The 25,530-nt window shown below is 42.3% G+C and overlaps 1 protein-coding gene across 12 annotated transcripts in view; it reads right to left on the reverse strand.

Moving 5' to 3' along the window:
- NCAPG2 (non-SMC condensin II complex subunit G2) overlaps positions 1-25,530 on the reverse strand; it is a 66,547-nt gene that overhangs the window by 20,502 nt on the left and 20,515 nt on the right. For all 12 annotated transcript variants that reach the window (XM_045496343.1, XM_045496351.1, XM_045496350.1 and 9 more), the window contains 9 exons: positions 25,303-25,389; positions 21,656-21,751; positions 20,943-21,068; positions 15,023-15,202; positions 13,079-13,231; positions 7,460-7,682; positions 7,134-7,231; positions 2,705-2,878; positions 387-457 (listed from right to left, as the gene is read on the reverse strand). In XM_045496343.1, the coding sequence (XP_045352299.1) occupies positions 387-457; positions 2,705-2,878; positions 7,134-7,231; positions 7,460-7,682; positions 13,079-13,231; positions 15,023-15,202; positions 20,943-21,068; positions 21,656-21,751; positions 25,303-25,389 (1,208 nt within the window). The remainder of the gene's footprint in view (positions 1-386; positions 458-2,704; positions 2,879-7,133; positions 7,232-7,459; positions 7,683-13,078; positions 13,232-15,022; positions 15,203-20,942; positions 21,069-21,655; positions 21,752-25,302; positions 25,390-25,530) is intronic.

Below are 25,530 nucleotides of genomic sequence, written 5' to 3' on the forward strand. Positions count from 1 at the left end.
CAGGGCTGTCCTCCGGCACAGCTGACAGGAAACTACCAGCTCCTCACGCCCCTCCATCCACACCAGGCCCCTAGCCCATGTGCACTCCGCGCCCTCGGCACACCTCGCCCAGGCAGCCACATGCAGACGTGCACGCCTCGCAGCTCCAGAGCCCCTCATGCAGGCTTGACAAACAGACCCCCCACATGGTGGAGCCCACAGCTTATGCTCCACGTGGGCTCTGATCCCTCAGCGACTGCAGAGCCCAGTGGAAACTGCATCCTGCGGCTCTCCCGCCACCGCTGTGAGCTTGAAGCTGAAGTGGAGCCGTCTGCTGAACCTCACATGAATAATAGAGCACAACACTGGCAGGGTTCCCGCCCCACCACCGTCCCAAGAGAGGGTACCTGAAGGCAGGCACAGCAGAGGCTGGCATAAAGGACATGAGCATAAATAAAGGAATCTTGCAGCGATCATCCTAAAAGCATACAAAGGGGAAAAAAGGGTATTTAAACATGATGACGTTGTGAAAGGCTCTCTGTACAACTTCCTAGTAAAGGGTCTGCAGACTGCTCAGTAGGAACCATAGCATTCCTCTCAGTGCTCACGGGGACACTTAGACCTACTGCTCAGCCTCATGTCTGATAAGCAGCTTCAAAGTTTTACGTGACATTTTACCACTTTGTGTGATGTATTAATTTGTGCAAATATTGATTAAGCACCTACTGCGTACGAGTTGCCAACCTAGATCCCAGGGATACACTGGTAACCAGAATAGACCAATTCTTTGCTATCAAGGCACATACTTCTATTTTTAAACACAATACTGTTGAAAAAGAAAAAAAAATTAACTCTGTACACTCAGAATCCTAAAAATAAATGTCAAGAGAATGAAACTAGTCAGAAAATAATTTTTCCATAAAATAATCAGAAAATATTTGGGAAGACAGAACAGTTTAATGGAAAATGTACAGGCTTTAGAGTTACCAAGCCAAATCTAGGTGCAATCAGACTCCACAGTTTTATCAGCTGGAACAGCACAGAGAAGGAGGCAGCCTCTGAGGTCTGTTTCCTCCTCTGCCAAAGGGGAAAGAAAGGGCTGTTGGGAGGACCGGGTAGGGCACACAGGGCAGAGCCAACAACAGCACCCAGTACATGGTGACACTTAATAAGCTCTAACTACACCAGTATTACTGTGATGACACCATAACAAAAAGTGGACCAGGCCCAATCAAGAACACTTAATAAAAAAGACTCTTGGTTGGCTGGGAGAATAAGAGATGATGGATCCTAACAGAAAAAAAAAAATAACAATTTTCCTGAAAATATACATGAAACGGTAACAAGGGCAACATCAAAATTTGATCTGCAAATAATCTGCATTCAGTTGGAGTGAACCCACCCTTACTCCCAACTCCCAATGAAGAAAATATTTTCTTAATATTATAAAAGTAGACTGATAATTACCGCTAATTCTACTCTGAGTAATAGATTGTTTTTTCACTTACAAGGATGCCCACAAGGTTCTCTGAGCAACTGAGGGCAGAGAAGCTCTCTTGCCTGAATCATCTGGAACTGAATTAATTAGCTGCCTTCCTTAGGTCCCTATACACCTGCAGGACGCAGTGCTCATTTGTCACCTCGTCCTGTACCCTATGGGCCTCTGTGTTATCTGCTGAGAATTCAGAGATAATGCTGTTTTCATGGCCCAGTGTAATTATTTGGGCTTTTAAATGTACTAATAACTTTGGCAATTTAGATTATTTACCTTCCTGACAGGTCACAGTTGCATTTCAGGGGCACAATGAAGCTCAGACACTTGACAATCACAGAAGTGCAGCTCAGAAAAGCTAAGAGGTCAAGGTCACATAAGCAGTTTTGGAAGAGCCCAGAAGTAAAATTTAGCAAGAGAAGGATGTTTCATAAAACCTACGGTCTTTCTATATTTAAACCATGCTTTCTTTATAACTGGGAGTAAATATGTATTTCTAGCACAATCTTATTTTTGTTTTGGAAATAATAAACTTCCCTCAGAAGTAAAAAGTCACAGCTGGTTAAGCGTCCAACTTAGGCTCTGGTCACGATCTCACAGTTTGTGGGTTCGAGCCCTGTGTCGGGCTCTGTGCTGACAGCTCAGAGCCTGGAGCCTGCTTCAGGTTCTGTGTCTCCCTCTCTCTGCCCTTCCCCACTCATACTCTCTCTCTGTCTCTCAAAAATGAATAAGTGTTAAAAAAATATTTTTTAAAAAAAGAAGAGTCAAGAAATAAAAAGAGTTTCCTTCATCAAAATAGAAGTTATGTATGTGATTCTATTTGCAGACACAACTCAAACACTTCAGAAACCCATCTGCTTACAGTGTGCCATCAAATGCCTACAAGTGCCCACAAAACTCTGTGGCTATGGCATCATGTTAGCAGACTCCTCTTTCTCAATCCCTGCTAATCACACTAGATTCCCAAATAGTGTTACAGATCATTGAAGACACAAAGGCTGAGCACTTACACCCACATTTCCCTCCGTGCTGGGGAAATGAGGCTGAAAGACATATGGCCTCCACCCTCGAGAAAGGCCAAGAGGCCACCTATCCTGCCAGGTAAGAGCTGGGTCAGTATTCCTCACTTACAGATGACAAACTAGGTCCAGACAGGTAAGTGTGCCGGGCACTTCTGCTAATTCTGCACAAATGTAACCTTAACACGCCTGCCCGCTGTGTGAGCAGCCTTACCTTAAAGACTTTCAGGTACTCAGGGAGCACAGAGGCAAACTTGTTAATGGTGTAAACTCTGGCTTCTTTGTTATTTTCCATACTTCTATGAATACTTTTCCAGAGAATTACAACGATTTCTAATAAACCAGCCATGGATGCAACATCACTTACAGACAGTGTTTTGTCCAGAACCTGAGATACAAATAAATTGATTGTGACAGAATCAAATCATAACAACCATTATGATAACAGCTTTATAGTTAAAAGTACATGCCAGAATTCCAGACCTAAAGCAGAACGTGAAGTATACCAAGTCTATTTTCATTTCCTAAAAAGGACTTTGTCTTCTATTTGAAAATCTCTACTAGAGGTGAAGGTCTTTAAAAACCCATTCAAGAAGTAAATGCTAAATTAACACTATATCCTTTCAATAAACAGTTTATATGAATTAAAAATCCTTGGGGCGCCTGGGGGGCTTAGTCAGTCAAGCGTCCAGCCTCAGCTCAGGTCATGTTCTCACGGTTCAGGGGTTCGAGCTCCAAGTTGGGCTCTATGCTGACAGTGTGGAGCCTGCTTCAGATCCTCTGTCTCCCTCTCTCTCTGCTCCTCCCCAGCTTATGCTCTCTCTCTCTCTCGCTCTCTCAAAAATAAACATTAAAAAAAATCCTCTAAAAATAAAAATGTAAACTGTTATCTTTAAGGACATAATACGTGAGTACAGAACATATTTTTCTTTTACTGTATCTTCTTTTTTTACTATATCTTCTAAGTCGCAAGATGTTACTTCTCGCCATGAACTTTGATGTGAACAGACTGGGGGAGGAGGGAAGAACTGTAAAATGTGACTTACTTAGATGTGATTGCGACTGAGACTCCACTACAAACTCAGCCCCATCAGATCACCCCAGGCTGTCTGCCAGGCACTCCACTCTGTGGCCCTGGCAGGTCCAGCTCCCGAATTCTGGTGTAAGGGCTGATGATGACCAACTCCCACTCGATCGTGGGCTTCCTCACACACCTTTCACATCTTCTGAGCTTATGCTGGCTGTAAGCAATAATCACCGCTGTGTTCCTCTGAGTGCTCCACTGAAACCACAAATGCACTCTGGGTACGTCTTCTTCTGTACGGAACACAGGCCCCACACTGCCACAACCAGCTCGGACACACACTGACGGGGTCTGCTAGCCAGCCCTAGAATGGGACTGTACCAAACACAGTCTGATAACTTGCCAACAACCACTACAGACAATTTCCAGAAAAGGGTCTACAAAAGAGGATTCATTTCAGGTCCTGGTATTATGCTATCTACTCAAATGCAATGGGAAAAGATAGTTTAAAAGAAAACAAAACTTGGGGAGCCTGGCTGGCTCAGTCAAAAGAGCATGCAACTCTTAATCTCAGGGTCATGAGGTCAAGCCCCATGTTGGGTGTAGAGATTACTTAAATAAATAAATAAACTTTAAAAAAGAAAAGAAACTTGAGGGTACACAGAAAAAACAAAAGTGGCTTCTACATAAATCTAGATTTTTCATTACACACTTAACACTCCGAATGAGCTATGGCCAAATTTGAAAAGCAATCAAACTACTAAAGGCTTAGAAACTACTGAATGAATGATACAAATAACAGATTGACAAAATTCCATTCTGTATTTAACTTTACTTTTTACCATTCCAATGTTTAGCATAGCAGCCTTATCATTAAAGTCTCAAGAAAAAGCCACCACTGCTTTTTCACAAAAACGTGCTAAGTTCCTAAGTAAGATTTCATTAAATAGGAAGCCAATTTTTTATTTTAGCAGGGAACATCTTTGATTGTTAGTAGTTAGCAATGAGTAAAAGAATGACTTCAAAAATTTTGCTTTTAGCTACCTAGATATTCTTAGAATGAGAATATCCACATGACAAAGTGTGCTTCTTGTCTAGCACAAACTATAACAGTCCTACATATTTCTAAACTCTTCTGTTTTCTACTAATATAGAAACTGACCCAAAATGTTGTAAAATGCAAGCTTTCTCAGTTATACCTAGGTTTCTAATAACAGAGGTATGGGGTTCCTTCAATATTTAAAAAACTTAATAGTCTCAGGGCACCTGGGTGGCTCAGTCGATTAAGCGTCCTACTTCAGCTCACGTCATGATCTCACAGTCCATGAGTTCAAGTCCCACGTCGGGCTCTGTGCTGACAGCTCAGAGCCTGGAGCCTGCTTTGGATTCTGTGTCTCCCTCTCCCTCTGCCTCTCCCCCAACTCGTGCTCTGTCTCTCTCTCATTCAAAAATATAAATAAATAAATAAATAAAATGTAAAAAAAAAAAAAAAAAAAAATGGAACAGTCTCTCAACTAATACATCACAAACATGTTTTTCCTCTTCCGCAAAACCATTTCCACCATCAGAGTGAGTTTGCGAGTGTGGCCCACAGAGAGGCTGTGCTTGCTCCATAGCCAGGACACTCAGCTCCCTGTGCATCACTGTGTCCACTTCCCATCCTGTGAACCCACGTGCCCTGCAAAAGTGGAGTGAGGCCACCATGCTGGCATCTCCAGCTGAGGGTTCTGAAGATGCATGAGCAGCCATGGGATCACTTTCCTGAAAAGTTCTGCCCAGTCTGTATATTGAGGGAAAAGCTCTGAAGACAGGAACTCAAATTCCACCGAACATAAAAGCAGAACCAACTCCAATGCCCTGGGCTGAAGGCTTCCCAAATCCAGGCCATGAAGGCCTGTGAGTGGCTGGAACTGCTAGTCAGGGCCCACTGCCAGGATAAAAGCCAGTCCCACTCTTTTCTGCTCTTTTCTCCTTTATTCCACATCTGCCTCCCTGACTGGGACTGAGGACGACTTGTTTAAGCAGGGACTGGGCTGCTGGAGCGGTGGGCCTCCAGCTGCATGGGCTCAGGAGGCCCCAGGGAGCATCCAGGAGTCATCAGGCCGGCCAACAGGCCAGGCTGCAGCTATAGCCCCAAGCAAACCTGTCAGCCTCTCCTAGAAAAAGGCCTGTGTCAGAGGTGGTGAGACACAGGATGGGAGTGTGGCAGGGTCAGACCAATGCACGGACCTCTCCTCGTGGCCTATATGCAGTACCATGTTTCAGCAAAAGGGCAGATTGTCTTTTATGACTTCCTGTTTTTAAGTATGCTCCACATTCAATGTGGGGCTTAGAACTCACAACCCTTAGGGGCGCCTGGGTGGCTCAGTGGGTTAAAGTGTCGGACTTCAACTCAAGTCATGATCTCACAGTTTGTGAGTTTGAGCCCCGCATCAGGCTCTGAACTGACAGCTCAGAGCCTGGAACCTGTTTCGGATTCTGTGTCTCCCTCTCTCTCTCTGCCCCTCCCCTGCTCACACTCTGTCTCTCTCTCTCTCTCTCTCTGTCTCTCAAAAATAAATAAATGCTAAAAGAAGAAGAAGGAAAAAAAAAAAAGAACTCACAACCTGAGATCAAGAGTCACATGCTCGCCTAACTGAGCCAGGCAGAGGCCCCTTTTGGGACTTTTATTTATTTTATTTTATTATTTTTTAAAGTTTATTATTTTTGAGAGAGAGAGAGAACATGAGCGGGGAAGCCAGGGAGGGGCAGAGAGAGGGAGGGAGATAGGATCTGAAGCAGGCTCCATGCTGCCAGCACAAAGGCCCACATGGGGCTCAAACCCATGAACCCTGAGATCATGCATGACCTGAGCCGAAGTTGGACAGCTGACTGAGCCACCCAGGTGCCTGTGACTTTTTTTAAAGACCAGTTTCTCAGCTATGTGGGTACTATAAAACTACCCCCAAATTTTACTTTAGATGTACCTAAGCATGAAAGTTGTTTATAAGCTTAAGATACTGCTTATAAGTAATGCATGTCTAAGTCTTAAATTTCTTTTATCGGGTCACTCTGGATTCTGAGTAAATAGCAGCTAACTAGTCCCTTTGATTAATTACTGCTTAAAAGACAATTCTAGATAAAGATTATTCCTAGAAATTCAACCCCAAGATGTTTCTAGTAGACTGTTACAGCAATGGCTAGCAGTAAACCCTTAAGAACACTACTACCCATTAATTATAAAATATGGTAACATCCGGAATCCAATCCAGGTGTATGCTACACCTACATTGAATTAAAATATACAGAGAACCTTAAGGCAAAGAAAATGTGGGATAGGGTGTTACCAGTAATAAACTTCCCTGTGTATTAAATACTACCCAAATCCCACAACAAACTACAAAGGATACAGAGCAATTCTTTCAAAAACATTCATTATGACCTTCCAAAATAATTAGTTGAACTATCAATAGTAAAGGAATAAATGGAAAATAAAATATTGTTAACATGACACTCCATAGGAATGCCAGCTTTGATCCAGTGTTCTGCCTCTCTCTGAGCATGGGTGCCGGGGCCTAGTCTTCACCGAGATAACTCGGCCGCAGCTGTGGCTGGGCCAGGGCAAGCTGACTGCACTCACGTTCTCCTTCTCCCTCTCCTCGTGGCCCTCGTGGCCCTCTTGTGCTGCCCTCCGGATGCAGGCATTCAAGCAATGGCGAATCACATGAATCAGCTTTGCTAAAATGTTTAAGATAATCAATAATTAATTTGTGTTTCTTCAACAAAACCATCTTTCTAATAGTAAAATTATAATCCCAAACAATTAAAAGTATTATTGTAAGGGAAATCATTAAGAAATGCATTCAAGCGTGAAGCTCGTTAAAATGACCAACACTGAAGACAAGTAACATTAACTATGCTTCAGGCAGACAATATAACAAGTACTGAGAAGTGAATGTCCAGCACCTATATTAGTGCAGGCCGTGTGCTCGTGGGCGTGCTGATAGAACTTCCTGGCAGCTGCGTGGTTCATCTGGACCAGTGTGACGCAGCGCTCACACCATACCTCCTCGGGCTGGTTCACAGGCAGGAAAGAGTTGAAGATGAGGTTCACCAGGCGTCGAGACACAGGCCGGGAATCTGATTCCAGACGAACCAAAATATGCTCCATGGGGCATATTTTCCAAAACTATATATAAAGCATACACAGAAGGAAAATAGTCAATTGTCCCTATAATCTTGAAAATACTTTAAGCAAAATTTCCTGAGCAAAATCTAAAAGGAACTAATTTTTCTATTCCAAAAAAACTCATTTCAAATGACTACACCAGAATCTGTGACTCTTCTGTACAGAAATTAGAATAAACCAATAGTTTAAAAAGCACTGACAGGAACACCTGGGCAGCTCAGACGGTTAAGCATCTGACTCTTGATTTCGGTTTAGGTTAGTTTGAGCTCCGCATCAAGCTCTCTGCTGTCAGCACAGAGTCTGCTTTGGATCTTCTGTCCCCCCACCCTTCCCCCACTAGCACTCTCTCAAAAATAAACAAACATTAAAAAAAAAAAAAAAAAAAAAAGCACTGACAAGGGCACCTGGGTGGCTTAGTCAGTTGAGTGTCCCAGCTCTTGATTTCCACTCAGGTCATGATCTCACGGTTTGTGAGTTTGAGCCCCACATGGAGCCTGCTTGGGATTCTGTCTCTCCCTCTCTACTCCTCCTCCCCACCCCCCCGGCCCCCGCTCACTCTCTCCCCCTCTCTCAAAATAAATACTTAAAAAAATATAAAAAGAAGCACTGACATACAAGGTGCCAACTAGAACACTGCTGAGAGGGTTAATCATAACTAATCAGTATCATGCTCAGTATAAACTCTCAAATGATAGCTATGACTATCAGTCTAATAATTTAAAAATTTCCTAAAACACCATAACTTTTAGCCCATTGATGTGAAAAGTGTATAGAAAAATTTACAACAGTCTTGACACAGAAAGCCGAAGTGGACACCCCATTCCATACCGTGGAGAACAGAGGCATCACCCCTGAACCCCAGCGGTACCTGGTCCACTGCCCACAGGGGGCAGCACCCTCTGGCGCATCCCTGCCTCCCTCTGCAGTGCCAGCTGGCCTAGATGACCACCGGCCTCCTCCAGCCCACCTTACAGCTGCTGCACAGCCACAACTGTCCCGTAGCCCTCCAGTCAAAAGCCTCAAAGTTGTCCACCGCCTACAGAAAAGGGCCAAACTTGTAAGCAAGACACTCCAGACAAGAGAAAAACCGTAGTAGAGAGCAAATAGATTCTCATGGTGAAATGTTCAAATCCTGTCCCAGTCACTTCTCAGCTGGCATCTGGTGGTCTCCTCACCTGTCTAGTGGGGGTGCTCCTCGAAGACCTGCCTCCAACAGCCAGTCCCTCTTTCCAGTATTTTCAGCTAGATCTTTCTCATCAGCATTTAAGTATTTTTCAACTCATTCCAAACCCTAAAACAAAAAGCCTCCCCATGAAACTCTGCTTGAGTTTCCTGTCTTCTTGCAGCTCACTTTACCTCCCACCCCGGAACCCGCCTCTACCTACCCACTACACCTCAACCCATAGAAACATGGCTTCTACCCTCACTGAACTTGTTCTTGCCAAGATCATAATGACCTCCTATTGAAAATCCAGATGAACATATTCACGCCTCCCCTTACAGGAAACCTCTGAGCATCTGACGCTACTGATCACTTCTCCCAGAAATGTCCGAGGACACTTCTGCTCAGACACCTCATGGTACTTCTGAAAAAGGTTTTGGAATAAAGACAATAACTAAGCCCAAGTCCCACACCAAACACTTCTACTCACGCTGGTACCGGGGGAAGCAAATAGCACCCCCGTGCTGCCAGCAGTAAGCCACACAGAGGGGACAGTGTTCTCAGCCCTTGTCCTGCCAGGGGCAGGCATCTTCACAGAAGAGAGCCCACTGCCAACTAACTCCAGCACTGACTCAGAGAGTGACTGGAGACTCTTAACTCAAAAGTGAAAGGCAGTGCTTTCGAGGTTCAAGAGAAGAAGGTGGCAATGAGTCCAAGGATCTGACAGCTTTGACCACCTCCCCTGCTCCCTTCCTGCCTGAGTGTCAGTCCAGATGGATCACTGGTTTTGAGTGCGAATGTACTGAGGTGCAGCCCTGAACAGCACATCTGTGGGTAACAACGACATCAGCAAAAAACACTTCCCAAAACATTCAAGTGCACGTAACTATCCGGCGCAATTTCACAACCATGCAAAAGTAGATTCAACCCAAGACTAAAATAACCAATGAATGGACTGACAGTTCACCTGCTCTACTAAGCCGCCTGCAACATCACAGGAAGGCAGGCGAGAGTGGCGTGCAGGCCATACACTGATGCAGAATGGAAGCAGATAGGCCAAGGGACAGAGCGGATACCTCCAGATTGCTGACTTCCTCTGGGCAACAGTACCCTCAGCAGGAGCATCACACTTTCCCCACGTGAGAACTTGCGGGTCAAGATAATTCTGCCATTAGTAAATGTCAACTTCAGAACGTGCACAGCAACAGAGTTCCCAAGAGGGGAAACCCAAGAGGAAAGAGGAAGTCCTCACCTTGAGAACTCAGGTAAGCAGGGGCTCTTCAAGACTCAAAACCTCAGAGCTCCAACCCGGCTACAAGGAATACAACCAAGAAACATCCCAGAGCCCAGCACAACAGCCCAGCCACAGAGCCAGTACCTGAGAGGTCTTTCATGACTGTCCCCATTCACATTAAAAAGTTGACTCCTGGGCCGTCATGGAGACTAGACCATCTTGAATGGGAACTAGCCATCAGCACTTTTACCAAATGTCAAGGTTCCAGGTGTGACTCTTAAAACTAACATTTCCTGCAAGTCTGCCTTTCCAGAAACTCCCCATATTAGCTTGTTTTTCTCTGATTCACTTTTCTCAAATAAAATGCAGAGCAGGGGCACCTGGATGGCTCAGCTGGTTAAGTGTCTGGCTCTTGATTTCAGCTCAGGCTCTGTGCTAAGCATGGAGCCTGCTTCGGATCCTCTCTCTCTGCCCCTCCCCTGCTCGTGCTCTGTCTCTCTTTCTCAAAATAAATAAAAAATAAACATAAAAAAAAAAAAATAAAATGCAGAACAATTCTGATTAGCCTAGGATTCTGATTCATTCTGTTTCGATTACCTGAGGTTTTATTTTATGCAAACATATCACCAGCAGGCCGATATCTGCAACAGACACGGAAGCAAGCAAATCCGTAACTGGTCTTTCACTTCTAAAATGCTAATTGTGTCCATTACTAACACCAGGCATGACCAGTGTCTGACAGTGTAGAACAGACCCCAGTCATCCTGACATGGTGGACGATCAGCCACTTCCGCTTCCTGTTAGCTGCCTCTCCACACGCTTACCGACTGGTGGCCTTGATCTTCCAGGAGTCCTAGCATGGACACCCCACAAACCCTTCCAGAGACCTCACAGCTGTGGCACTCCCTGCCTGGCTTTTGCAGAGCTGAGGATCAAGATGGAAGAGGCATCTCAATAAAACATTATGCTTTCTTTCTCTGCTCTTCCCACTCTCCTAAAAATTCAAACTCCCCGGTCAAAGAACATTTGTCTTCATCTTACTTGGTCTCTACGATATTCTCTTGGGTAGACCCAGGAATAAAGAAATTCCAGCTATTCTCTCCATTTCCTCACCAGTCACTACCTCAACACTCCTCTGCAAACAAGTCTGCACTTCAAACAACACTAGGCCAAACAACACTTCAAACAACACTAGGCCAACAACACTAGGCCAAACGTTAAAGATTCAGAACTACTCAGTTTTATTAAGCTGTTATAACAAACAGGGTAAAAACTGCAGCCAGCATTTTTGCTGAAACAGACATGCTGACTCTTAAATACATATGGAAATGCAAAGGACCTAAACCAGCCAAAAATCTCTGAAAGAAGAACAAAGCTGGAGGACACGGTCTAAGACGTCATGGGAACCGTTAGCAGTACAGCAGTACGTCCCAGGGCCCACGGATGTGCAAACAGATGAAAGGGCCAGAGCAGAGTCAGAAACAGCACACACAGATGGGCGACTGGGTAGGACATGGGGGGGTCGTGCTATGGGGGTCATGTAAAACAGTCTTTGGTTTTTGGTGCCTTTTTTTTTTTGAACAACAGAAATTCAGAATTCAAATTCACAAAACATAAAGCCGTAAGTATCCTCGCCTCTCCAGTGCCCCATCCCTGGACATCCAATCCCCCGCACCTCAAGCAACCATTATTAATTCCTTATTTTCTTCTAGGAAGATTTTCCTGTCTGAACAAATACATATGTATGTTTCCCATTTTATACAGCTGGCGGCACACTACACACACATCTACACTTGCTTTTCCTCGTGTCTCAGTGGTATTTCCATGTGAGCTCATCCCTTGTCATGGCCACAGGACACTCTCCCATCGCATGAGCGCACCACACGTCTGTGTGGTCACGTTGTTCCCAAATTCTGTGCTGTGACAACAGCACTTTAAAGTAAATTTCAGACAAGTATTACATGGAGAAGAAAAGCCACAGTGTTACCAAAGGAAGTTAAAAAGCTTCTAACTGAAATTTTTAGCCAAAAACTGAGTAGGACTCAAGCTAAAGGAAAACAACCTCCCTTCAAAGTTCACACAACGTCACAACATGCATCATGACAATGCTCACTTCTTTGCTTCTTCCTATAAAATGTGAAGGGGGGAAGCCTCACATTCATCATTTTCCCAGGAATATTTAAGTAGTTACTATGGGGGCGCCTGGGTGGCTCAGTCAGTTAAGCGTCCGACTTCGGCTCAGGTCACGATCTCACGGTCCGTGAGTTCGAGCCCCGCGTCGGGCTCTGTGCTGACAGTGCAGAGCCTGGAGCCTGTTTCAGATTCTGTGTCTCCCTCTCTCTCTCTCTGACCCTCCCCCACTCATGCTCTCTCTCTGTCTCAAAAATAAATAAACGTTAAAAAAAAAAAATAAAAAAAAAAATAAGTAGTTACTATGTGGCAAGTATTTCAGTATTTGAACAAAAGCTTTCACGTATATGATAAAAATATCATTTAAAGTAGCAGCTGCTGGGGCGCCTGGGTGGCGCAGTCGGTTAAGCGTCCGACTTCAGCCAGGTCACGATCTCGCAGTCCGTGAGTTCGAGCCCCGCGTCGGGCTCTGGGCTGATGGCTCAGAGCCTGTAGCCTGTTTCCGATTCTGTGTCTCCCTCTCTCTCTGCCCCTCCCCCGTTCATGCTCTGTCTCTCTCTGTCCCAAAAATAAATAAACGTTGAAAAAAAAAAAAAAAAATTTAAAAAAAATAAATAAATAAAGTAGCAGCTGCTTACACTAATGCCTTTCAAAAAGAAAACACACATTAATGATATTTCTAGAAACTTCAGTGAAAATCACAAAACAAATAAAATTTTATGACACAAATTGGTAGAACATATCAGATATCGAGTAGTTTAAATGTGATTACTGAAACTCTCAGAATTAAAATCGCTTTGTCTTTCTGCTGATGAAAGCAAAGTACTTATTTATGTCACACCCTCAATGATAAAATCCTGCCTGTCCTACCTTAGCAGCCCGCACGGCTTTGACTTTCAGCAGCATATCAACAAAAGCCACTCTCACTTTCTCGGAATTGTCATGGAGACTGTATTTTAGTGCAGGCAGAAGCTGTTCTAATAACGGATGGCTTAATTTGTTATCCAAAATTATTGGCAGACACTACAAAAAAGGAGAAATATAAACAGTTCAAATTTAGAACATAAACAGTAAAAAGTACAGTTAAAATAATATTCAGTTCCATCCTTACTAATGAACTACTAGTGAAATAAATAAATATACCTACAGATAATAACACTTTTCTAAAACAATTTCATATAAAAAGCACATTTCTGGGGTGCCTGAGTGGTTCAGTCAGTTAAGTGTCCGACTTTGGCTCAGGTCATGATCTCACGGTTCATGGGTTCGAGCCCCGCGTTGGGCTGTGTGCTGACAGTTCAGAGCCTAGAGCCTGCTTTGGATTCTGTGTCTCCCTCTCTCTCTCCGCCCCTACCCTGTTCGCGCTGTCTCTCTCTCAAAAATAAACAAACATAGAAAAAAATAAAATAAAAACAAAATAAAATAAATGAACTGAAAGAAACACAGAACAATTGGTGGGAGCGAGGGCTCCAGAGTCAATCTGTGTCCAAAGCTGGGACCTAACAATCCTTTCACATTTTTTTAATAGCCCATGAATTCTCAGATTTCTTGACTCAATACTGCATGGAAACCAGAGCCCCCCATCTGGGAAACTCACGACACATGGCAACAGTCACACATACCTCAGATGGGTGGTCCAGTGACCTGCCCAAGCTCAGACCAGGTACCAGTCTAAAGATCTGATATGCTCCACCTTTACCTTCCAGTTATTAGGAAAAAGGATTTTTTAAGGAGACCTCTTTTCTTTTGTATTGGAATTAGAGTAGACATATGATATCCTATTAGTTTCAGGTGTACAAGACAGTGGTTCGACAATTCCATACATCAGGCTGTGTTCGCCACAAGTGCAGTTACCATCTGTCACCACACGATATTATTACAGTATTATTGCGATTAACTATAAAGAGACCTTATGTTTTCACCATCACACTGAAATATTTACAGATGAGCTGATACGCAGTCCTGGATTTGCTTCAAATTAATCAACAGTGGGAGACAATGGACTGTAAAGATGAGCAAGACCCAACGTGTCCTGATTAACTGCTGAAACTGGATGATGGGAGAAAGGACAGTTTTGTAGGTTCTTGTTAAAAGTACATATGGTATACCAAAAAAGTCAGTTTTAATATAATTTTAAAAACTTGGGTGGCTTAGTCAGTTAAGTGTCTGATAGCTCAGAGCCTAGAGCTGCTTCGGATTCTGTGTCTCCCTCTCTCTCTGCCCCTCCCTCTTTCACACTCTGTCTCTCTCTCTCTCTCTCTCTCAAAAATGAATAAACATTAAAAGAAATTAAAATAAAAAATTAAGGGGGTGCCTGGGGGGCGCAGTCGGTGAAGCGTCCGACTTCAGCCAGGTCACGATCTCGCACTCCGTGAGTTCGAGCCCCGCATCGGGCTCTGGGCTGATGGCTCAGAGCCTGGAGCCTGTTTCCGATTCTGTGTCTCCCTCTCTCTCTGCCCCTCCCCCGTTCATGCTCTGTCTCTCTCTGTCCCAAAAATAAATAAACGTTGAAAAAAAAAATTTTATAAAAAAAAATAATAAAAAATTAAGTACTATATATAGCTCCTCCTTTAAAAAAAAAATGTGCACCACCCACCCTGACCATACACTAAAATCAGTATTATTTCAAGTAAGACTTTTTTGTAGAAAACACTTTCAATTTGGTTTTTAAAAATGTTACTTTGGATGTACAACAAAAATGTCCGTGGTGCTTTATCAATTGGGAAGAATTATGGGTTATTTAAAAATTGTTCTTTCCCTGTATTTTCTAATTATTCTATAAGTAAATATTGCTTATGTAATTTTAAATCCTACCTTAAAGACAGAACAGCGCACGTCAGCTGAGCTTGTGTCAAATGCCAATTCCCCAGTTACTTTCTTGAGGAGATCAATAAGAATGGTCGGAGGCATCATTTCCCAGTATTTGGAAGTTATTTTACAAACACCAAGGATCCCTGTAGAACGGACCATCGGATAAGGATCTTCTAAAAGGCTCTGTAAATTGAAGGGGGAGAAAAGACTTAAAAATCTTAGATCAGCTCCCTTTATATCAATATTTGCTTTATACATCAGCCCTCTCAGCATGCACAACGTAACAGGCATTTTAAGTCCTAGAAATACTGGTCATATACAGACTTACACATCTCTTACTATTTATCATTTCTATAATTGTGCATTTAAAGAAGACAACCCAGACACATGGGTACCATAGCTGCCAATCCTATCTACAGGACTCTGTGACAGTAGAGCCTCAAACACCAGCCCCACCTTCAGCGAGGTATGCAGATGTGAGTCGATCCTACAGACACAGCCTATGTAAACCACTCTCTTGAATTTCCAAAAGGCTGAAAGACCAGAATAAAGTAATTCTACTCGTTAAAAATTTTTTTTCTAACATTTTTATTCATTTTCGAGAGACAGAGAGAGACAGAGCACGAGCAAGAAAGAGGCAGAGAGAGAGGGAGACACAGAATCCCAAGCAGGCTCCAGGCTCTGAGCTGTCAGCACAGAGCCCGACGCGGGGCTCAAACTCACCTGAACCGCGAGATTATGACCTAGCCAAAATGGTTATCAGTCGTTGTGAATACAGAAAGAAACAAGATGTCATCTCTGGATGGAGTACACAACAGCACCACTAAGAACCTGAAACAACTGGGGCACCTGGGTGGCTCAGTTGGTTGAGCATCCAACTTCGGCTCAGGTCATGATCTCACAGTTTGTGGGTTCAAGCCTCGCATCGGGCTCTCTGCTCTCAGCCCAGAGCCTGTAGACTGCTTTAGGTTCTGTGTCTCCCTCTCTCTCTGCCCCTTCCCCACTCGTGCTTTGTCTCTCTTCCTCTCTCAAAAATAAACACTACAAACAAAACCACCTGATACAACAAACAAAAACCCCCACAAAGGTAACTGATCAACTCTGCACCTAATGATACTCAGGATATACAGGAGGCAAAGGAACATAACAATTATGCCACAGGGATATGTCCCCAGGCTTCAGGAAATAAAAGAATAATTTGGCTTCTTCAACAACTAGCAAGCAAAAATGAGAGACTGAGGTTACTGGACAGGGTCTTATCAATCTATTGGCCGATCACATGCATGGGTCTTATTCAGACACAGATTCAAACAAAACTGTTAAAAGTGTCATTGAAATGTTACTCAAGGGATGCGGGATGGCTCAGTCAGTTGAGGATCAGACTCTTGATTTCGGCTCAGGTCATGATCGCAGGGTCGTGGGATTGAGTCCCACGTCGGGCTCTGCACTGAGCATGGAGCCTGCTTGGGATTCTCTTGCTTTCCCTCTGCCCCTCTCCCCAACTCACACTCTCTAAAATAATTTTTAAAAAAATTGAAAAATAAGATAGAAAAGTCAAGATGACAGGTCATCAGGGAAAAAACAAAGAACAAAATAAAGAAATAAGAGAACTTTTGGAATCTGAAGAACTATTCACAAGTTTTATAGATTTTGTTGTCTGTGAATTACTTTCAGTATCATTCTTCAAAGATATATTCTGGATAATCAACTTATAAGGACACAGTCTCATATGAGTCCAGAGCCCAGATCCGGATTTCCAATCAATCGCAGTGACGACAAAGTCACTCAAAGCAATGGCACATAACTCATGATGCTCCTTCCACAGGAAAATCACTCCATTTCGACACCCACAGACACTCACAGGAGGCCTCCATGTTTTACCTCCAAAAGAAAGTCTCCACACTACTCAAGTTCGAGAATCACAAACATAACAAGAGTGTGAAAGAACAGGTGAGGCACAAGGAGGACACCAGGACATAACCATTACTCTTATTTATTGCATTATCTCCTTTATCAATCCCCATGAAAACTCATTCTCATTTACTCAGTACCTGGTCCAACAGGGTCATGAACTCTGAGCCGACCTGCAGACCAAATCTGGCCCAGGCTCATCTGTGTGTGGCCCACAATGCCTAAGAATGGTTTTTCATTTCTAAATGCTTGGAAAAAACCAAAAGAATAATATTTTGTGACATGTGAACATTCCATGAAATTCAAATTTTGGTGTCCTCAAATGCAGTTTTACTGGAACAAACCACACTCTCATTTCTGTGCAGTCCATGGCTGCTTCTGTTCCACAATGGCAGAGTAGAAGAGCTGTGACCACGTGGCCCACGGACTTAAATTCATTATCATCTGGCCTGTTGCAGGGACAGTTTTCTGACTGCTCTTTATTACACTGCACTGCCTCCTAAAAGGCGTTAGGAAAGAACAGGCATTGAGAAAAAGCAAATTCAGACTAACAGACTGAATATCTTGGTAAACCAGCAGGGGTGGGGAAAATCAAGGCACAGAAAAAATCCTTAAAGTTTCACAAGCACTTCATGCTAGAAAACAATGCACAATATTTTAGCAGTCCTGGGAAAAAAAATTACTTCGAACATACAATTCTTCTACCTGGCCAAACTATAAATTAGGTGCCAGGGGGAAAAAAATAACACTTTGGGATTCAAACACTCAGAGACACATACCACCCCAAAAATGCCCTGCAAACAAAGAAGGACGGACGGAAACTATTTCATAGGCTTTGATGATTTCCCATAAGTTCATTTCACCCCCAAAAGGGAGTCACGGCCTCCACAGGATATGGTGCTTACATACAAGCCTTTCCCTATTAGAGCTGAAACTCTTATTGTTTTTAATTTTTAAAGTATTCTTTTAAAACTCCATTTAGACACTGACATCTCACTTTTATGAGACTGATAAGTTTTGATCCTTGAAAAACATAAACCTATCTCCACTAATACATAATCTTAAGCAACTATAACATCAATGTTTTCTACAATCTTTTTTTAATGTATTTAAAGTTTATTTATTTTGAGAGAGACAGAGAAAGCACAAGTTGAGGGGGCAGGGACAGACAGAGACAGAGGGGATGGGGGGAGAGAGAGAATCCCAAGCAGGCTCCAGGCTGCCAGCGCAGAGCCCAATGCAGAGCTTGAACCCACGAAACCATGAGATTGTGACCTGAGCCGACACCAGGAGCCAGTCACTTAACTGACTGAGCCACCCAGGTGCCCCTACAATCCACTATTTTCTAGAGGAATGATGTAGAATTTAATTATTGTTCTGAAAAAACATTTAACTTCAATAATTAATATTCAAATAAAATATTACTTAATAATTTTTTTAAAGATCTCATTTTTTGGTAAACTTTACACCATAGGGCTTGAACTCACAACCCTGAAATCAAAAGTCACATGTTCCAGATGCCCCTATCATTTAATAATTTTTATTTTTAATAGTTTAATAAAGTAAAAACAAAATTTACAATGATTAATCTGAATATAGATTACTCTGCATTCCAGTCTCTTTTTTTTTTAACGTTTATTTATTTTGAGAGAGGGAGAGAGAATGTGTGAGCATGGGAGGGGCAGAGAGAGGGGGAGAGAAAATCGCAAGCAGGCTCCGCACTGTCAGCATACAACCCGACAAACCCACAAACTCTGAGATCATGACCTGAGCAGAGATCAAGAGTCGACGCTTAACCGACTGAGCCACCCAGGTGCCCCTCTGTGTTCTAGTCTTCATATGGTCTGTTAGCTCGAGTCTAACAAAGGTTTGGCATCTCTTATAGGTATTTTCTCTAATAAGAATTTGTCATTCCTATGCATAATTTATTTTTCACCATAATTTATTTTCACCTTATTTCATAAGGTCCTGCTTCTTAAACTTATTAACATGTACATATTACACAACTGCTAAAATTACACTAAACTTCGTAGCTTGTAAACATATTTATTCATATAGTATTTCTACCAAGTGTGATGTCCTCACAATAAGACTCCTTCAATTTATAATACAAAGGATTTTTAATGGAATAGAGATATAGTTACACCACTCATTAGCCAATATTCTAAGAATATCCAAGCCACCAAGCCATTGATAGCATCTCCATCTCCAAGAGACCAACAGCTCTCTACACACCTTTCACCTTGTAAATGAGTACTAAACTCATCTCCAGAAATTCACTTCAGTTTCTAGTATAAGAGACACAGGATTCACCAATATGTTCCTAATATTGTATTAGGTGATCACATCACTTTACATATTTTTAATGTTCCTATGGAGAGCAATAGCCAGTTATTTTTTCTACATGTTTTTAAAATTTTAATTCCATTTAGTTAACATACAGCGTTAAATTAATTTCAAGTGCACAATATGCGTTTCAACAATTTTACATTAGCACTTATTCTACTCAGTACTTCTCAAGAGAAGTGCACTTTCAATCTCACCTATAACCACTGTCATGGTAATGCTAAATGCTTTATATTTAATTTTTCACTGAAAACTTATCACAATCCTACTGAGTATTATTCCCAGTTTTAAAGAAGAAATAGGACTCGAGAGAAATTAAGTAATTTGGTCAAGCCCAGACTTATGAAGGGGGAAGTGGAATCCGAAACAAAATGTGACTGCATGCTCTCAGTTGCTACGTATGCTGACGCCCAGCACAAGGCCTCAGGAGGTCCCCGTCAGGCTGTCCGCGGCGGCCTGCTAGTACGTTCCACTCAGGAGCAGGAGGGCCACGTGTACTCCGTGAGGTACAATAGGAGACATGTGCTGGCTGGACTGGCAGCACCCTGTTGGTCACCACGTCCAAGGCAGACACACACATTTCAGGTAAAAACAACAGTTCATAGATTTGGACACCAGAGTTAAAAAGAGCAAAAGTTTTTCATAGTTTTCTGGTTAAAAGTACCAAAATCTAGTTTTGATTTGCCCATTATTCCCACAAAAGGAATGATTCTCAAATATACGTGGATAAATACTACTAACTGTCCATTGTAGGCATGCGTGTGTCTGTATGTAAGTGTGTATGCCTGTGTGTGTGTGGGTGTGTATGTGTGTGTGTGTGTGTATACACATGCACGTGTGTGTATTTGCATACAAAGAGCTAAATCTACACATATTCTTTACACTACTGTTTCGACTTTCTGCATGCCTGAGATTTTTCATTAAGTTAAAAAATAAAGTGCCATGGGTAACCATCATTATCAGAACATTTTTGCTATCACTTTCTAAAATTTTATTCTACTGACCAGGAAGCACTTTTTAGCTTGTGTTAGGAAGCCCTGGAAATGTAAGGCAATGCAGAGAAATAAGCAGAGGCCAGCACATTCCAGCCACCTGAAAAAGACCTGCAGCATCCTTGGAAATAAATGTGGCATCCTAATGTTCTCATGTCTCATCTGAAAAAGCAGCCATGTGAAAATTCCATTGCAACAAGCATTATTTATAGACTCGCCTTAAAACATCACCAGGTTTGTTCATGCACATGACCCACCACTTAGAGCAGGCAATATCAGCATCCCCAATTTGCAAAGACACAGAAAAGTTAGTGACCTGCCCAAAATTACACAACTCTTAACTGTGAATTGGAATCAAATCTGGGGATCTTTAACCACATGCCATACTGCCTCTATGCTGGGGAGACAAGAATACACAAAAAACATTTAAAACTATATACAGTAATAAATAATTAGACGTTCCACAGGAGACAAAGAAAAAAAGAAAAGAACGCCATCGGGTCCAAGCTGTCACAGAAGGCACCAGGGAGAAAATGGGTTTCTCAGAAGAAGGTGAGGATCTGGAAACCTTGCCATCTGAGGGCAGCACACAGGCAGGACAGGAGAAGCCAGGATGCATACTGGGCGCAGACAGAGCTGACCTCATAGGGGACTCAGCCACATGCAATACGTACATAGAGTTCTTCAAACTGTTTCTGGATTTCGCTATCCATTTCAATGGCATTGAAGTTTGGGTCCCTGATAGGAAATGTTTCAATGAACAACAGGGCAGCGTTGGACCGGACTTCAGAATTTCGGGCCTGGAATAAGGAAACAGTGTTTCAGAATCCAAAGAGCAAGTGTTCAAAGGCTTCAGTGTGGATTTCTTAAATGCTTCTAAGTATCTCAGTATAGACTTACTTACAAATTAAAGACAATTACAGTATTTAAAACTGGCCAAACCTAGGAGACCTTCCGTGAGCTAAACCAAACTCTTGGCTCAGTACTGACAGATATTAAAAGACTCAATGTCCACTTTATGTCACTAAGAAACAGTGACTATATCCCTCCCAAGACCAGATTTACCATGTTGAAAAGTACTAGTGTTCTCTCCCTGGAAGGGTGTCATCCTGTCTCCCAGTCATCAACAGAAGGACCAGGATGGCCAAGCTCAGCTCTGCAGACTCCCAACGCCTCTGCTGGTTTACACAACATGACAAACCCGTTCCTACCATGTAGTCAGCACTTAACCAATTCAGATCTTCTTAATAAAAAAATAAAAAACATATGTCCCCAAATTTCACAAAGCTTCCAGTTTTCATTACTACGTCATCACAATTCTGAACTAGAGCATGATACATTCAACAGCATAATTAGCACGTTCTAAACATGGACAGACTAACAGTACCTTTAGTCCTCTCCAAAGGATGGGTTTATATAATCTGTAAAGCATCTCTTCCACTCCCTGACGAACCTTCTTTTGATGATGAAAATAGCTCAGCACCTAAGAGTCAAGAAAAGAAGAAAAGAAAGGTAATGTTTTTAAAAAGAGCACTTAAGATCCTACTTTCAACACAGAGGACAGGTTGTTCTCTCCACCAAAATTGCCCTTCCTGCTTCACAAGTCTGGATAATTCTTTCCTAAGAGGAGAAGATACAGTGATACATATGCTGTTGGTTCTCAAGGCGTAAAGGTGATCACGTGAAAGAAACCAGTGGCAGAAACAAAGATCAATGATCTTGGGCTACAAAAAGGTTTCGGTTAGAGTTTCTACTCTTCTAGCAATAACCAAATAACCTCAGAAAAAGTTCACAGAGACCGCAGCCCTTTGAGGTGAAGTGGAAAAAGAGTGTGTGGAAGAGTCAGCCTACATGGCTTCTACAGCCTGTTTCTGGTCCCACATCTGTGGTTCCAAGAACCTATAATGAGCCTCCGAAACAGGCACAGGTCTCACAGTGGGTGTCACTGTTCAGTGGCCCCTCACCAGGTCAGCTTAACTTGGATGGCAAGTCCTTCCCAAACTGAGGAACAATCAGAGAAGGGGTTGTGCACTCAGCTTCCACTGCTTTGTCCCTTTTCTACTGCCCTTTTCACCAGCCAGAATCTCTCTGCAACTCTTCAGACTCATCCCCAGCAACTATCAGTTTTGCCTTACTTCCTTAATTCACCACTCTTGGAACTAAAACTATATTAGTGAAAAGTGGAAAATAAAAATTAAAACAGACTATCAAACAAGAGATTATACTTTAAGTGAACCTGAATCAATTTCACACAGTCTGGGGATTATTTTTTCTGACTTCTAGTTATTTAGGAATTTTTACTGATGGTGATAAGTGATATTAGTGTATAGGTTTTTTTTTTTTTTTTTAACTGTATTTATTTTTGAGAGAGAAATGGAGAACAAGGAGGGGAGAGGCAGAGAGAGAGGGGGACAGAGGATCCCAGGCGGGCTCCACACTGACAGTGGAGAGCCGGATGCAGGGCTTGAACGCACAAACCACAAGATTATGACCTGAGCAGAAAAGTTGGATGCTTAACTGACTGAGCCACACAAGCATCCCTATAGTTTTTTTGAGTATAGTATTATCAAGTTTTGATATAAATGGTATACACAGAAAGATTTTTAAATAGCTTTATCAGGTTGTATATCATGTACCATAACATCTGCTCTTTTTTTTTTTTCAACGTTTATTTATTTTTGGGACAGAGAGAGACAGAGCATGAACGGGGGAGGGGCAGAGAGAGAGGGAGACACAGAATCGGAAACAGGCTCCAGGCTCTGAGCCATCAGCCCAGAGCCCGACGCGGGGCTCGAACCCACAGACCGGAGATCGTGACCTGGCTGAAGTCGGACGCTTAACCGACTGCGCCACCCAGGCGCCCCAACATCTGCTCTTTTAAAGTATATAATTTAATGGGCTTTAATATATTTACAGAGTTGGGCAACCATTACAACTACCTAATGTTAGAAGATTTTCAACAATATGGGAATTTTTACTTCCTTTCTTTTTTTTTTTTTAAGTTTATTTATTTATTTAGAGGGAAAGAGAGCACTCGCAAGCAGGTGAGGGGTAGAGAGAGAGGGAGAGAGAGAATCCCAAGCAGCCTCCATGCTGTCAGCACAGAGCCTGATGTGGATCCCACACACTGTGAGATCAGGACCTGAGCTGAAACCAAGAGTCAGACACTTACTTAACCGACTGAGCCACCAAGGCACCCTGGGGATTTTTACTTTTAAATGACATATGAAGCATTTCCTAAAGCTTCTTTCAACACATCAGTAAAATAATTTATCATATAAATGTGATGTTTACCAAAAAAGCAGATTTGAGGAAGAAGCTATAATGTATTATAAGCAATGATAAGAATTAAAGTCTAGGAATATACTGCATTCAAAAAGTGAAATTAAAAAAAGTGAAATTTAATGTTCTTCCTTTTAATTGTGTATTTTGATATAGTTTATCAAATAGTGATATCTATACATATAATATCTTAATTACCCACACTATCAGAGCAGAAATCAAATATGAAAAAAAGTCTTTATTTTCTACCAAAAAGGAAGCAATTATGTCACAAATTTATAGTTAAACACGCTACCATTCCTTATGATGTATCTGAAATACAAATCATATACGTAGAATAAATGACCCAAAATGACCTACAATTTAATGAAACCACACTAGGATTATGTGTCATTGGGGTAGGAGGCAGGAGACAATTGGATATATTCGTCTCTGGGTATTTAACCTATGGATAATTCAAACTAACATACCAATAATGTAAAGATGTTTTTGTATTCTTTCAAGCTTGATATATTTACACTCCACAAATAATAGTAATACCCTACACAAAAAAGTAAAGAGATAGTCTTTGTTCATTTAGCTTTTTGACATGCTGTTGCCAAAATGAAGCACACAAGGCATTATTCCTGGTTTAGGACAGTGATCTTGGGTCCTAAACAGACCACATGTTCCAATTCTTCCTGCCAAGATCGTTATGATTATCAGACACCTATCAGTGTCATCATGACACAGATAATAAAATAAAGCCTTATTTATTATTTAGTCAGCTCATTTACAATATAAGTATAAAATTCATATCTAAATTCTAAAATTAGCATTTTAAAAAAGTTTCTTTTAAGTAAACTCTATGCCACATGTGGGGCCCTAACTCATGAACCTGCAACCAAGAGTTGCATGCCCTACTGACTGAGCCAGCCAGCCACCCCTAGAATTAGCTTTTAAAAACAAATCTTGGGGCTCCTGGGTGGTCAGTCAGTTAAGTATCAGACTTCAGCTCAGGTCACGATCTCGAGGTTTGCGAGTTCAAGACCCACATCGGACTCTCTATTGTCAGCACAGAGCCTGCTTCGGATCCTCTGTCTCCACTTCTCTCTCTGCCCCTCCCCCGCCTGCACAAACATTCTCTCTCTCTCTCAAAATAAAATAAAATAAAATAATAATAAAAATAAGTAGGGGCACCTGGGTGGCTCAGTCGGTTAAACGTCTGGCTTCGGCTCGGGTCATGATCTCGTGGTTTGCGAGTTCGAGCCCCGTGTCAGGGCTCTGTGCTGACACTCAGAGCCTGGAGCCTGCTTCGGATTCTGTGTCTCCCTCTCTCTCAGCTCCTCCCCCACTCACACTCTATCTCTCTCTCAAAAATAAATAAAACATTTTTAAAATTTTTAATAAAATTTAAAAAGTAAAAACAAAATTGATCAAAAGAAACTATCAAAACATTTATTCCATTTGTTTACAGAATATCAAAATGCATGAAAGTAAATAATAAAAATAATCCCAAATATCCATTTTTGAGAAAAGTGGTAGTGGTACTCAGAAAGTAAGGATTCTGGATATTTTTATGTCAAAGAATTTAAAAAAATTTGGGGGTAAGGTTCTGGTTCTCTTAACAACATACCTTTCTTTTCCTAGTTAAAACTGCCAGGTACCGAATATCAAGATTCTAAGAAAGCTCCTTTAAGCTGATGCCTGTGGGGGATTAACTTAATTCTTAGTGATAAAAACATCACCAAGAAAGCCGCACGCCTCGCTCACCTCGCGCACCCTGGAATGCACTGGAGACTTGCGCGGGAGGTGAATCCCATGGTGCATGAAGTCCTGGATGCACCCGTGCTCGATTGTCTGGAACGGCAAACACAACGTGAGTTACCACCTGGCACCGGCGTGTGCTCCGACAGATGACAGGGCAGGAGGTGCAGTCACTGGAGTCGGCTCTGTCCTCTTCAAGTTCACGGGGGAAAGCACCAAGGTCCTCTGTTGAGA

This window comes from Leopardus geoffroyi, chromosome A2, assembly GCF_018350155.1.
Source record: "Leopardus geoffroyi isolate Oge1 chromosome A2, O.geoffroyi_Oge1_pat1.0, whole genome shotgun sequence".
Classification (NCBI taxonomy): Eukaryota; Metazoa; Chordata; class Mammalia; order Carnivora; family Felidae; genus Leopardus; species Leopardus geoffroyi.